The 16,336-nt window shown below is 38.4% G+C and overlaps 1 protein-coding gene across 8 annotated transcripts in view; it reads right to left on the reverse strand.

Annotated features, from left to right (window-relative positions):
- The window catches only part of CADPS2 (calcium dependent secretion activator 2), a 320,439-nt gene that overhangs the window by 210,599 nt on the left and 93,504 nt on the right, over positions 1-16,336 (reverse strand). For all 8 annotated transcript variants that reach the window (XM_063323277.1, XM_063323280.1, XM_063323282.1 and 5 more), the window contains exon 3: positions 3,885-4,217. In XM_063323277.1, coding sequence (XP_063179347.1) covers positions 3,885-4,217 — 333 coding nt within the window. The remainder of the gene's footprint in view (positions 1-3,884; positions 4,218-16,336) is intronic.

A 16,336-nucleotide genomic window follows, 5' to 3' on the forward strand; every position in this document is an offset into this window, starting at 1 on the left:
AAAAGACTTTATCATGTTTGATCTCTATAAATCAAAGAAATCGTTACAACACACTGTGGTCAGGCATCTCAAAAGCAAGTCAAGGAGCTCATTAAGTCCCGGCTAACCGGCAATCATTTCTTTATCACAAAAAACAGCTCAAGGCAACACAATGTAAATAAAAATCAGGTGAAAGTGTCAGCACTTACCAAATTGAATCTTTTAATCACAAAGAGACATAGGTGGTTGGCAGCAGTTGCTGGCCTTGCTCTAAGTTGTAAAGTTGAAAATAAGATCTTAGAAGAAGTCTCAACATCCTAATGTGAACATCCCATTAATGTTCACTACCAAAGGATAAGCTAAGGCATTTAGTATTTGTTAAAAGATTGTGACAAACAGTTGTTCTTCCAATAAAAATGCATAAAATTCTCAGAGCTACAAGGACTGTATTTGACAATGTCAGAGAGCCGGCCTATTACTCTTCACTTTATTTTTTTATCATATTCCTGTGCTGCTTGAACGAACACTGTTTCTCACTGCTATACAGGATGGAGACTGGCAACCTGTGTGGACCCGCAGTAACCCACATCCTACCAGAATTGTCTGACAAGCTGCTGCAAGATACCCAAGGGTTTAAAAGTTGAAGGGAATACTCCATTTAGAACAGGCTGGGGAGCAAAAGCTGCTGAAAACCAATAAAAAAGTTTCTAAATGCAGAGAAAGTCACAAGGAGGAGGCTGGCAGACAATACCTCCTACTGTTACAAATAGCATCCTTGTCTGCTTAGCAGCCCTGCAGGTGCAGGATAATTTACTCTTATCATCGACATTGTAAGACATTTTTCTGTTTCCTATTTCCAAAGGGCTGGAAGGAACAAAAAAGGGAGGAAGGAAAAAGAATTTTCTGGACAAATTATAACTGTACAGATTTGCTGTTAAGGGCAGCTGTTTCTCAGAGCTGCAAAATATACAGAATTTCATATATCTGATTCTCTGCTAGAAGCACAGGCTAGAAGCCAACTCATCAAAACCTCTATCAAAAAATACTGTTTTGACATCTGTTTGGACTTTCACTTATCTGACTGCTCCCAGACACTATTGATTATCATTATCTGCAAGTCTCTAGTATTCTAAACAGCAGCAGCTAAGGGAAATGAAAGTGAGCATTTTCATAAAGACAGATAGAGGCTTCTAGGGCAGAATGAAAACTGCTGGCGCTGACTGAAATCCAGGTCTAACTTCATCTCATCTTCTATAAATACACTGTCAATAGAAAGGAATAAGATACAGCCTAAACTAAAATATTTATTAAAACTATAATGAGAAATAAGGGATTTTGCCAAAGGAGAAAAGGCATTACATTATCAGAGCCTGGTTGCTATCTGCAATACACGTCCTGGGAAGGCTATGATTGTTGCCTTTTTCTTTTCAACAGACTTTCCTCATAGTTTTGGTATATTATGTGCTTGACTGGACCACAGGAACAGGATATAAAATGTATGGCTGGTAGCAACTCTGTTGGAATACATAATGAAAGTTTTTGCTTTAGCAAAGTAATCTCATCCTAAGACTAAAATCTTCAGAAAGCTAGAACCCCAAACAAGAAGGGTATACGCTTGAAGCCTTTCCCTCTCAATTCTTCCCAGCTTGAAATACGTAGGTGCTCCTACATATGCTTCCAAAGAGGTAAGTCTGTCTTTCTTCCCATCCTCCAATATTTATATGAATCCAGGGTAAACGATGTGTACTTTCGAGACCTGCACAGAATATTTTACAGCCTTCAGTGCTCAAAGAGAAAAAGAAGAGTCTTCTCTTAATCCCATTGAGTCATCTTTGCACACATCAGGATGATCAGTCTTTCTCCCTTCCTACCTATCAATCACAAGATTGTTTCCTCTTTAATTTGCAATTAAAAAAAAAAAAAAAAGAAGAGAACACCATCCCATGCTCCATCCCATGCTCAAAGTTCTACCATTGTAGAAGACAAAAATGAGTCACTACAATGTTTCAGTCTCTCTGTAGGTTATGGACCAAAACCAGACCAAAATTCATTGACATTTGCCAACCAGCTTTGTTCCATCAACATTCCAACAATTAAGAACCAAAACAAAGAAGCCTTCAAGTACACAAACACAAGAACCTCATGAACTGTATCATCAGAACCACTTCCAGACTAAAGAAAAAAATTTTTTTTGTTTAATTGTTCAAAGCTCTACAATCACATATGTCTGTGTTCCTCTGGCACAACACAGACTAATAGCAGATTTTGACTGTTCAGTATCATATAAAGTAAGATTTAGCAGTCATCAGACACCAGAGAAAGGAGGAATCCATACAGAATTTCTACTATAAGTAACAAGTTACCTGCTTTTGAGGGAAAAAATGTTGGTTTTTTTTTTTCATGTTTTCGGGTATTGAACAGGTTGCCCACAGAGTTTGCGCAGTCCATCTCCATTCTCGGAACTTTTAAGATCTGACTGGATGAAGCCCTCAGTAACCTGGTCTGTCATCACAGCTGACCCTGCTTTGAGCAGGAGGTTGGACTGAATGACCTCCTGAGATTTTTTCCAAACTGAATTCTCCTATGCCTCTATGTTCTCTTATATAAAAACCACAAATAAGCAGGATTATCCCCCAAGATTTCAGTGCTTCTTCATCTTGTTACCAACCAATATATCCCAGTGGTTCGCTTCATGATGTACATGTATGTGAATTAAGAGGCAAAAGGAAAAAGATGGGGCAAACAGGAAAAAAAGAAGAAATATTTCCTATCTCTTTCCATTCCAAATACTGCTTGTTCAGAAGTCTCTTTCCACCCTGTCAGTAAACAGCTCACAGTGAAAACAGAAGCCCTCATAATTTCATGCAGAATAAAATAATACTCTTTCTCATTATGAAAGTTGGATCTATGACCCTGAGATGAAAACACCACAGATGTTTAAATCATAGAACAGTTACATGATTTCATGCCACACTACTTCATAAATGAAGTCGGCAACAATGTCCAAGATTCCTCATTTGTTCTCGTATTCAGAAGGTCCATAACTACAAGCCAGCCTTCAGTGTAATATAAGAAAAACTGCTTAGCTGTAGGCTGGTGTACTATTTCACAGACAGTGTAGAAAGCTGCGTGAGTGCAGTTTAAATGTCACATCCACACTGGTCGGTTGTGAGACTTTCAAAAATACCTTGCTTTTTTCAGGTTTTTCCTCCCTAAGTAACTGCTAATTTATAGCTGCATCACTATGAAGACTGGTCAGCTAAAATATTTTTACATACCATTTACACTACTGATTAGCAACAGATTATACATATAAATCCAAATATGACTGTTAGTCTTGGCCTCAGTAATTTATGGGGAACATCACTCTTATCCAACAGAACATCAAAGTAAAAATGTGCAAATTAGCTTTGTAGATGGTGTTTGAAATGAAGCACATTGACTTCTAACATCCTGAACTTCTAGACACTGGATGGCCAAAGAGAATCATGAATTCAACCACCTGTCACCTATGTATTTACAGCAGCAAATTTCTTTTAAAGATATATACACAACACACAAATGTATGTACAAACATACATATGTAATTTATATGAGGGTATGCAGGTATATTATAGACCATAGAACATTCTGCAGAATCACCCAAATCACTGGAGCTGTGACACTGTAAAAGGTGTCAGGACATCCCTGTAGCATAAGTACCATATACTCTCGCAAACCGTTTTTCCAAGTGCTCTCCAGCAACCAAATGATGCAAAGATTCCTCCCTGAGAGGTTTCACCTCCTTGGACTGTGGAGATGTACTTAAAACTGAAGGCTTCTGCACAGAGGGAGGAAGCACTTGACCTGTGGGTGGGGAGGGAGATATTTTGAACACAACAGAATCAAGTGACACCAATACTTACTTGGCAGGCATTATAAATCAACTGGTGTTCCAATTTTTTGATCCCTAGAATCTGCTGAAACATTTCATAAAGCTGTTCCTTGCTCAGAATCAGCTCCGATACAGCACTCAAGGCCATTCTATTCGGCTGTTTGCATAAGTCCTCTTCTCCCCTGTATATGGCATCATATTTGGCTAGCCAAGAACTTAACACAGTCTCTTTGCTTAATCCATCGATTTCCGGCAAACTTCGGACCCTCTTTTCTATGTTTTTCTTAAAAACATCTCTAAAGTCATTTGCGGAACATCCTCCACTGTGGACCATTCTTGCAACCCGGTCACTCTTGAGAAATACCTTCAAAAAGAAAAAAAAAGAAAAAAAAAAAGAAACAGAAAAAGTTAGTCATGGACACAAACACAAAGCAATCCCTTATAAAGGGATTACAAGCTAATATTTTGCTTCTATGTAAGATGGCTTTATAAGGAAGAGTCACACAGGCCAAGTTTGCTTTAGTTTTCACACAGAAACAGCTGACCATGTTGAAAAAGTAAGTTTCTACACTGGATAAGTACTTTAACCACATAGCTTTTAAAGTATGCGTAAATTTGCAATAGCTGAGCTAGAATGAAGTTTGAATTAAAGCAGTTAATTTAAAACTTATCTACAAGATTTAAATAATCTTCCCTCCATTAAAATCACAGAAGTCTAAAGTTACTTGCAAGTAACTAATGGATAAGCTACTGTCTCAAAACTCAGGAGTATGAGTTAAAATATGATCTTTAAGCCAGCCAAGCATCTCATGGAAGATGAGACAGAAATCCAGGAAAAAGAAAATACTAGAGAAACACCACAATCAATATTAACGGTACAGAGAAGAAAAAATCAAAGACACAGCACTGGTTCTATTACTGTAGATACAATACTGGAGACACAACAAGGGATTCTCTGTGTAAAAATCCCAAAAAAAACCCAACATAAAAACCCCCTCCCAACTACACATACTCTAAGATATGACAAGGCAAATTGCAACAACAAATCAATTAAATGAGCATCAGCATTCTGTAAGAGCTTTTCCGTGTTCAAGGATGGTTGCAATCTTATCTTCTTCTAACACAGGCCTTGGCAAGGTTGATCTTTCCAGTCACTGCGCGTGGCCAGCTCTTTTCTAGTAACAAGTCTCATGAAACTGTTCCTCTACAAAATGCAACCAACAAAAAGATGACCACTGCAGCATGATCCGCCACGTAAACAACTGACGTCTGCCTTGGAGAAGGGATAACCTGCATCGTGCCATTGAATGGATAACTCAGGGAGAACCACTTGGCTTGAAATGCAAAGCAGAGATGTGATACCATGTAGTCGAAACAGATTTCCTACCCATCACTTTTCCGACTGTTCGCTCTCTTCAATCAGACGCTATGAAGCGGAAGATGAGTTAGCCATGCATTTTCAGATAATCACTTCAGTCACCAAGAGCTATGAAAATGCAATGAATGGGGATGACAGCACAGTAGAGCTCTGACTCCGTATGCTATCACGCGTTGGAAGACGGTGCACCGAACAACAAACCTTGAATATTATTCTGCTTTGTTTGAAAAATACAAAACAAGAGCAGTAGGAGAAAAAGCTGAAAAAGCTGTAAAAAGCTGAGCAGAGAGGAGTGCACAGGTGGAAACAGATCAAGAAAAACATATTCTAAAAGTTATGGTGCTTGTTGATGCATTTTTCCCTGTAGCATATTTTAAAAAGTAGTTATAAAATATACCTTTCAACGGATATCCTAATTGATATTGTACAGAAGGCTGCAGATTAAGCCTAAAAGTACTTGCCCAAACATATTATTAAAAAAACCAAACATCACCAATATCTGCTAACCATATTTTATGCTCTAACTGTACCAGGACAGATTTCCTTTTTTGGAAACATAAGTACCTAAGGCTAAATTCTTATTCATAAAGGCACCTGATACGGTTACTGTCAATTAAAGCTGATATTAATTCCCTAAAAATGCTACACAAATACTGAATCTCATTGCAAAACAAATAATAATCAGAAGTTCCACTCAGCAATAAAACTTATCAACGCAAACAGGTACAAGGATATTAAGCCTTTTCTTGTTTTAACAGCGTGCTATTACAATTGATTCATTCCTCCAACAGCTTCGTTGGAAAGCAAAGAGGAAAAAAATATTTTAAAAAGATGACTTCAAACAAACTTCAGACTAGTTTGTAGCATTCATAAACAGCATTAAATCCTCCATCACATTAGTTTGCATAGTCAATGAGAGAAGGCAGATGCAGAAGAACGAACTAAATTAAGAAAATTTATAGGCTCTTTCCTCCCAAAATCTCATGTTTATCCAAGATTACACGACCCTATGTATTGCCAATATAACTGGATCAGTGTAATTAAAACAAAATAAATCTGCCAATCACACAGTGTAAGATCATGACAATATCATTCACCTTTCATTACCTACTTTCAGTCATATTATTCAAAACCATTAATCCACAATGCAAGGGCTGAAAAGCTGCTCGCACTTCCCTTGACTTATGAACCAGACTAATTAAAAATTTATTTCTGAATTTCAAGTTGATTTTCTATGAGACTGCAGGAAAAATCTGTTCCATTTTTCAATACTCACCCGTGGAAGGGGAGGACTACCGTAACACTCGGTGCCCGTACCATGGACAAAATGATTACATGTTCGCGTTGCACAAAACAAATTCTTATATAGGTATATGCAAATACAAAATGCAATTTGCATGTATCCCTGACCTTAAAATGTTCCCTTCGGAAGTGCTTCGGCTTACAACTGTATTTTTATTAAATATCCAAAATTATTCCAAGATAAGTCTTTCACAAAAGATATGGTGGATATTAAAGGGAATTACTCAAATATAAACCCAAGATGTGAAAAATTGACCACAAAAAGTACACGCTTGGTTCTGAAAAGGAATCCATCGGACCTAAAGCTCTCATTGTGCTACTCCTTTTTGAAAGGTAATTTACTGAAATTTTTCCTGAGGGAAAAAAAATGTAACATCATCTTTAAAATGGATTACTTGTATTTGAGCTAATTTAAAAATAATTATAACATTTGAATGGAAAGAGTCGATTTTTAGATTTTGTTTCCAACAGAAAACCATAAGAGAATGGAAATTCGGTGAGGAGTCTACCATATGCGCATCAAATTTGACACTGTAAGATGCATTAAAAAGCTATTAAATGTCTCGTTATTCCTGTTCCTGAAAGACATATGGTACACTTAATGTTAAATTCAAAATTCTTTGCTTCAGTTATATTTCTTGAGATTTGTCTCCTCAGTTTCAAAGCTCTTCTGAGATGGTTTATGGATGTTTTGTTTTGTTTTTTAAATTCTATGTATAAGTTTATGGGAATTGCTACTATATGGAGAAAGGTATGGCACCACTTTCATGGAGTTATTGTTTGCACTGTTGTTCCAGAAAGCCCGTCTGGCTGAGTATTTGTGGGTCCAGAGTCTAGGCTAGGACAACAAATCGGGATATACACACGCTTTACAACATGGGTGGTACTTTCTTGGCACCATTCATTTTTACAATTAAATATATAAGCTTTTATAGTGCCTTAATGTAGTTCGCCACTTTATTCTTCAATGTGGATTATACGCAATATATGTGCAATATGTGAATATTTTCCCATTAGGGAAAATATTTTTGTTACTATCTATCTTTAAAGCAAAATACTAATTAAGTACATTTACTGCATTGTTGGCTCTTCTTCCCTTTATTCCTATATTTGGATTGTCTGACCATTAGACTTAGTTCTAATTAAATAATCATTCAAAAACGTCCAATGTTAAAATGTTATCTCAAGTTTCTCAACAGTAGAGGGGAACTGGAGAGAAAGAAATATTAGAGGTTTGAACGCAAATTATAAAATAGCAGAAAAAGTTATTGTGGGGACACAGAAATCTATTTCTACAGGGAACTAGATTTGGCAGATCAGCCATGATCATTTGGAAATCCTCGTATTATTTAGAAATAATTTGACACGAATCAAAGTTTTTAATGAAGTTTTTCCTGTTTCTATCAAATGCCAACTTTGTTAGTCAGCATTTGAACTTTTACTATCATTGTTTGTTCCTTAAATCTAAGTCAACATCAACTCTTCACATTATCTGCTGCTAACAAACTATCAAACACCAAAAACCCCTGTTCTATTAACACATACAGTGCATTCAGGAAAAAAATGGATAGTTAAAAAACAGGTTTTGATCAGCCCAATATATGAGGAACTTTTCCAATTCACATTATTTAGAGACCTTCTAAATACTCTTGGACTGAGCCATACCTACAGTCTTTGATGGATAAAGTTATCCTCATACCATAACCATTCAAAGACGATCAGGTAAAGAATTAAAAAAAAATAAAATTGTCAGCCCTGTCTTCCCTTATAATTACAGTAACAATTATTATTTGCGTCTATCTACTGAAGTATGGTTTAAATTCACTTTTTATCCAGTCTTTATACATATGCAATTTCATCTGTTGCAAATGATAGTAAAAAGCTTAATTCAAAATAGTCTTTAGCATGACATAGTTACATTAAAAGTGTATTTCTGTTTAGAGATGAAAAATCATCATTTAGCAGTTCCTACAACTTGAGAAAATATTGAAAATACTAAACAAAGAACTGCTTTTACATCTTCTAGCACATACCCCTTGAATAATATTTTATCATACCAAATATAACTAATTACATATGCAGGCAACACAAACACGATAATCTTATTCTCCACTGTAAAGCTTAGGAAAAACCATAAGCAATAGGCAAAAGAGTTTGCCTAAACTCAAGTGCAGATAACCTTTGCCTTTTCTTTGTAAACGGATTAAATATGAGTTCCGTTAGGCCACGCATTACAAAGTTTTATACGTGTGTTCTTTCATTTGAAAGACATACTGATGGAGTTTTCTACTAAGGTCACCTTTTTAGCCAGTTTGGAAGAAAAAAAAAACCAACACAATAGTTATAAATACCCATAATGTTTCTACCAGTTTGTATAAGTGGTGTTATTAATAAAAAATAACATTTTTTTAATTCTGCTACACACACCAGTAAAGTACAATCTTTCAGCTACTTGCTTATACATCACTTCTAGCAGAACCTGGCTCAGCTCTAGGCAAAGCAGCAACCAGCAACACACTACACTCACACTGACCAAGTTGTTTTACAAGCTCTTTTATTCTCTGCAAGTTTTATTAACTTCACAAAAGGGTTTGATTAAGAGAAAATTCATGATCTGAGCCCCCCCACTTTTTAAACAAAGGATTGCAAAAACAAGCAAACAAAAGAGTGCTCTAAACAGTACATTACCTCAAAAGGGAAAAATATATATATGTTAGGATTTTTAACCAAAATCTCACTTTCATGCTAACATTCTCTTCCAAACTAAAGCACAGAAAGTAACCCCCCATAGTTTAAATTGCAAGAATGTTGTGTCTGCAATACAAATCTCTTTGCAGAAAACCACTCACATCTGTGGTATATCCTGTGTTATAAAATAAAAATCCTTGGTTTTGTAGGTAAAAAGGAACAACGGAACACTTTTTTCAACATAAAATTGCCTTCTTGTTAACGATGTGAAAAATGAACTTTTAATTTCAGGGAATATAAGTGTGTATATATATGAATGCATATGTGTCTATGTCACGCACGTGTGTATGCACACGCACAGAGAAAAGCATTGCAGTCGGTCATGTTCATCCCTTATCCATTTTGGAGACAACTGAATTCAGCTATGACTTATTGCTTCTTATGTTCTGAGCACAAGTTTTCACAGAACCACAGCATGGTTCGGGTTGGAAGGGACCTTAAATACTACCTAGTTTCAACCCCCCTGCCATGGGCAGGGACACCTCCCACTAGACCAGGCTGCTCAAAGCCCCATCCAGCCTGGCCTTGAACACTTCCAGGGATGGGGCATCCACAGCTTCTCTGAACAACCTGTCCCAGTGTCTCGCTACCCTTACAGTACAGAAATTTTTTCCTGATATCCAATCTAAATCTACCCTCTCTCAACTTGAGGCTGTTACCCCTTGTCCTATCACTCCACTCCCTGACAAAGAGTCCCTCCCCATCCTTCCTGTAGGCCCCCTTCAGGTACTGGAAGGCTGCTATAAGGTCTCCCCGGAGCCTTCTCTTCTCCAGGCTGAACAACCCCAACTCTCTCAGCCTGTCCTCATAGCAGAGGTGCTCCAGCCCTCTCATCATCTTCGTGGCCCTCCGCTGGACCCACTCCAACAGGTTTTGTGTGGTAACACAGGAGTTTGTTAAAGCAAGACTTTGTTCACTCTTTTAAAATTCAACAGGGTACTGAGAAGGGCAGAAGGACCACAAGAATGATTTCTCAGCCTCTGAAAAGGAAATTCCTTACTCATCTGGCCCCCGTACACCTTCTGGTAGTGCAACTGCACTGACATTCTTCTCTTCATTAAGCAAAGCAACACTGGGAACTTCATTTGCCACAAGAGCAGCTAAGGATTTTTCTCCATTTTTCACAGTCCCTGCTGTTCCTCTAGCTTTGAGATCACATTTACACTCTAGACACGTCCTATGTCTTAACAGCCAGGGCTCAATACATCTCTCATGGAAAAGATGGCTGCAGCTCAAAATGCACACTATGTCTCGGGGACAGTAAACTTCTAGACATCCTAGACATCATCTGAATCAGCTTCCTTATCACCTTTCTTTACAACACATAGCGCAAACTGTCTAATAGCTTTTTTCACTTCTGTTAAATTCTGGCATTACTGGACCCAAGCTGCACGTTCCAGCACAGTAATGGCTGGAATAAAACACCGCAGCCCTTACACACAGAGAGGGCCTCTAAATAATGGTTCACGCAAGAGCTGTGGTAGCTTCCTACTTCTATTGCTATGATTCCTTGTACACCATTCTGAATTAAGCATAAAATGTCCTTGTCTTCCAGACTACCAATCACAGTAACAGTATCCTCTGCACTGATGTAGACTGTAGGAAATGCTTCATTACCTACACTTGGACATTTATAAGTAATTGCATTGATGCTGCACACTGTATTTTACTTGTGAAAGTACATTATGTCCTTCTAATTAGAACTATCCAGGTCTCTATTTCTGTTAGCCTCCTGAGGCTTGCTAAGGAGCTGAAAGCACTGCAGTGTGGTCTTTTGGGTAGCACCACCAATCCAGACACAGTCTTTAATGGTGAAGTTCTTCCAAAGACTCCACCAGCTGCTGACTTCCACGTTGTCCTCTTCCCAGCCTGGAACAAAATGCTTAGGCAAGCAACTCCCAGCCATAGAATTAGAGAATTGTCTAGGTTGGAAGGGACCTTTCAGATCATCAAGTCCAACCATCAATCCCTAGGCTTGTGATCAAAGCAGACAGAGGACCATCAAAACCGCAAAGCATAACCACTGGGAGGATTTGGCCTCTCTTCTCCAAGCCCCAGGCACATCAAGTTCATGAAGAAATACACTTTAAGGGCATTTTTCCCAGTTGGAGCTGGAGCTTGTCACAGAGGCTCAGTCTGCTGGGAGCTCTGTTGCTTCACCACATTACTGCCACCAGTCATGGCACTACTGCTTGCTCTTTAGCTGGTGGGATCCTCCTTGGGCAGGTGGGATACACTTCCCCTTCCTGTGTTTCGTGGTACTGCCATGTCAATCTCCTGTGCTCAGTGCAGAGAAATAAAACTCGAAAGATTTTGGTGAAAGTGGGGACAGACTCACTGTCCCCAAGATAAACAGCTGCACCAATTTCACCTGCTTGTATTTTAGTCTTACACGTATTGAATATCAATGCCCCTACATAAACCTTTAAAGTTTAGTTTAATGACTCTTTCTCTCGGGGGGGGGGGGGGGGGGGGAAGCAAGCAAATTTTACTGTAAGGCACGTGAGGAAATTTCAGCCTCTGACAACATCACACATTCTACATTCTACCTTTCACGTGTTTCCAGAGCTTTCAAACGGTACTCCACACATGAAGTATAAGTGTATTGCTGTATGAGGACCAAACCCTCTCTCCTACACTGGCTCACAAAGGCTGATGAGCCAGCTAGTTAGTTATCTAGATCTCCGATGCGTTTCTTCATGCCAATGTACTGCAGCTAATGTTTGGAGCATCCTTGAAACACACTAATGTTAAAACTGAACTTTTTCATAGAACTAAGAAAAAAGGTTGTCAGATAAGTCTTACAGATATTTCTCTTTGGAGTTTTTTTTCAGGAGAGCCCTATCAAACAAAGATACACAACTACAGAGAGCAGCATTTTGTCCTTAGGGAATCATTCTTGTACTAAAGGGTAGTTGTTTTTTTTTTTTACTTTAAGCTTGCTTGAAAGACAGCTAGAACTATACTAGTATTAATGACAACTATTTTATATTGGACACTGGCAATTAAAATTAAAACATATAAATGAATAGAAATACTACTTTGATAAAGACTGAACAAGGGCAAAAAGGAAGTTCCAGGAACGCTCAAGTTTGTGAATGCTTTTCAAGTTTCTGATGTGCTGTTCTGAGTGTTCTCCACCCAAACTCCTGATGTCCTTCTTACAGTTACAAGAACTCTTGAGTTTATGACACACAGATTTTTTTTTTTTTTTAAATGGCCAGCAATTTTCAGGGCTAAACTGAGCTCTAAAATTTCTGCAAATAATTCTCTTTCTAGGAACTAAAAGGAATTGAAGTAAGTTTCTTACTTAAAAATTTGATGTGACATGCATCATCATGCCGTGCTAGAAGCATTACTTGTTGCAAACCAAAGCAGAGGACATTTCCTGTGTGATATTAAATAGCACCTTTGTTGCTACTGCAGCAACTCCTCAAAGCCTCTCATACAAAAGCTCTCTCGCAGTCAACAGCTCTCAGCCGCTACTCAAAGTCCTTCCTGTTCCACAGGAATAAAAATATTCCCCATGTCAGGCATTAGCGTGAGCAATGTTCTCTGGGATCACGCCACTCAGCCCCCAGTAGTTCTACTGTACTTTGAAACCGCACAACGCATCGCACTGAGAATTGGGGCTAGTTTGATGAAGGTGCAAAAAACTTCTGACAGTTTGGAGAATAGCTTTCACAACTACATATTTCAAAAACAAAGGCTCAGGCCTAGTAGGAATTAACATATATATAAGCAACACTGTTTGCTGCTATACCCTGGAGCTGCAGAAAAAAGTTTCAGATATGATGTTCTCACTGCATTTAGAGAGTCTGGAAAGAAAAAAAAACACTCCAGAAATTATGAAGTTGATGTTTAGGTTAGGTTTAGTCTGATCAACTAATCAGACTACAAGAACAAGATCATTTGGGGTTAAAAATAAATAGCTTAGGCAGTAGCTTTGTACATCTAATAGTACGTATTAATTATTTTTATGCTAGTTGAATAAAATTGCTGCATTAGGCATTGAAACAGCATTTATACTCTAGGAAGAGACTAACAGACACTAGTGCATTTTAGTAACTACTTTTAATAACTATTTGTTGCTGAACATGAGTGGAAGGTCCCTTCCAACCTAGATGATTCTATGATTCCATGAAATTGAGCTACTTACTGAGATTTGCTCAATATTTTCAAATCATATGTATTTTTTACATTTTTAGAAAAAACCTACATTTATAAGACTGGCTTGCAGGTAGTCTTCCTCCCTTCTTCACTTTCACGCCCTACAAATATTCTCCAGGCACTATGATTTTTTTTTTTCCAATGATTAAAGGGCCTTTTTTCTTTATCTGTGTAAGTTTTCAGAAAAGAAAACCTTCAGGTAAAAGCAAAAGATACTCACATTTAAGAGATCACACTAATAAACTCCTATTTATCTATTTAAGTATTTCTGTCAGGATTTTGTTAATCCCAGGTTTCTTCTCCTAAAAGTAAACTACACTGTACAGTATTCCCTAATTCAGGGGGCAAAATGTTGAAATAAAAAAATCTTAAATTTTGGTTAACAGCAAGTTTTTTGTTTGTTTTTAAATCTCCTTAACACATCACATTACATTAAATTTTATTTCCTTTTCTCACCTTAATATCATAAACCACCATCATCTGAAGAAGCATCATCTTCACTTAATATTTTTTCTCTTTTTTAAAAAATATCATATCTACTATCCTTCTGGAGTATATTTCTTCCCATCAAGAGTAATCATTCAGAAACCATCACAGGTTGAAATCTTGAGAAGGTTTACTTTGTTTTCTTCAACTCTTCTGGACAATATCATAGCCACACATCAGACATATCTCACAGCTTAGCAACCAGCTATCTGTAAAAAACCCAAACCAAACACCAAAAAAACAAACTCTTGCAAATTAAAATGTGTGCAACTTCTCTAGGCTTACATGCTTACGTACTACACGTACATGTGTAGTACGCTTGTAAGCGTACTACACAACATTGTGCACTGGGATTTGTTTCTTTGTCTCCTTTGTCAAATTGGCACAAGCAATTGCCCGAAGTCTTCCCAAATTTCTGTTCCTGATGGCTACACATTTCACAGGCTCATGTACTGCAATGTTCGTGCCTTGGGCACAAGAACAAACAGAGCTATAGTGACACTCACCATAAAAAAACCCCCACAAAATTGTTTCACCCAGAAGCAGTGTTTTCTCCTGGATTCATTTATTAAAGTTATGCAGACACCCTTTAGGAACAAGCATATTTATCCTCCTTCCAAGGCTGACAACCGCAACAATAGTTTTTGCACCCTTACGAGACATAGCAAGTTATATACTGTTCCCTATTATGAGCACAGTTGTGGATTACTTTAGCAATAGCTCTACTCGCTACAGCCACTGCTATCTTCTCTTTAAAAGTATTGTCTCCCTTTCCCCCAAGCCCCAGAGCTGACTGGCTGGCTGAAGCATGCTGAGGGACTTCGTGCACCATGGTACTGGCCCTCAGGTGGTACCAGCACTCCAAATATTATTATTATGTTGTTCTCCAAATATCCCCTGGATGTACAGCTCCAAAGTGGTCCGGCTTTCCTCACGAGTGACTTTGCTCACACAGACAATGAACACCTTCGCATAGTTTGAGGTCTGCGCTGGCTGGTCAACAGCCGCATATTCAACGCTGGCAGCCAGAAAAAGGCAAATCCTCTCCCCAAAGCCGAGGCTCGAGCAGACCTTCATGTTAGACCCTGCACGAGGGTAATTGCAAGCAAGCAATTGCAAAAATGACTTCTCGTCTTCCAGTTGTCTCTGGCAGGGAGAAATTAGCTGGTAAACAGGTGAAATGACAGCAGTAACAGATCAGCATATTTCAAAATGTTGTGATGCTTGGTTTGTTGAAACATAAGAAACAGCCTGCTGTTAAAAGAAGTCCCAGTTCATTTTGTCTTCAATAATGGGACTGGGACACCTGATGTGCTGCTAGGAAGAAAGCACTGTTCCCTCTGCATACTGCTTTCCTCCTGGCTAGGATATTGTACATCTGCTGGAGACAATGCCATGAGGTCTGAAATCACACTTAAGACAGTCCGCTCATAATCCCTATTTAACTGTGGAAATAAATGCATAAATGTTCACTGAAGACTAAGCAGTTTCTGTACAGGCCTAGGCTCTTCTCCTGCTAAAAAAGCCATATTCTCTCTGTAGATGCTACTCAAGAACCTTCAGATATAGGAGAAAGAACAAGATTGCACAGAGTGGATCTAGAATAAATCATTAAGTTCAATAGTTCCAAAACAGAAACGCTACTCCAGCTGTCAGCCTGTCCAGGGGAAGATGTTAATTATCAGCATAGCAAGGGAAACCTAAACTCCATGCTAGACATGAGCTGTTTTCAACATCTATCTTTTTAAGGCATTAACCGATACAGACCAAGTAGAAGTATTTTACACTGAACTACATGCAACCCCAAAGGGAGGGAGAAGAGTTTTATGCTTTAAAGTGCACTTTTGCTTGCTTGCAAGTTAAATGCAAGGGTTGTCTTGTCATCAAGCGCCTATTCCTAAGCTGTTCTCTCAGTTTATTCAAGACTTGGCAATTAAAGCAGACATGAAACTATTTCAGCATGGAGACACAAAGCAGAGGTTTTCCTTGGCCAGGTAGGGAACTTCTTCCACCACTGTGTAAGGCTGCAACATGCTCACTGTCCTTGGTTACATCCATCACCATCTACTTGGCAAAGAGATCATTTGCAAAGCCTCTTTTTGCCAAAGTGCATTTTGTTAGTTAGTAAAGTGAAATTCATCAGGCATTGGGAGCTCATCAACATGTTGCTTCCAGAGTTTCATCCCTCTTTACAAAAGATCTGAAAACTTACTCCCCAGTATGCTGATCTTGCCTGAGCACAACTCCTCCCTTTAGGGACCAATGGAAAGCTCCAGGTGGCAAGAATTTCAAAGGGTCTATCTTAGCCAGGAAACGGCTGTTAACTTGAACGTGTAACACAGCGTGCCTTGGAGATACTACTGAAAAAAGGCTTACTCTCACTGCCCTATTGGTCCCAT

This window comes from Chroicocephalus ridibundus, chromosome 1, assembly GCF_963924245.1.
Source record: "Chroicocephalus ridibundus chromosome 1, bChrRid1.1, whole genome shotgun sequence".
NCBI classification, from domain to species: domain Eukaryota; kingdom Metazoa; phylum Chordata; class Aves; order Charadriiformes; family Laridae; genus Chroicocephalus; species Chroicocephalus ridibundus.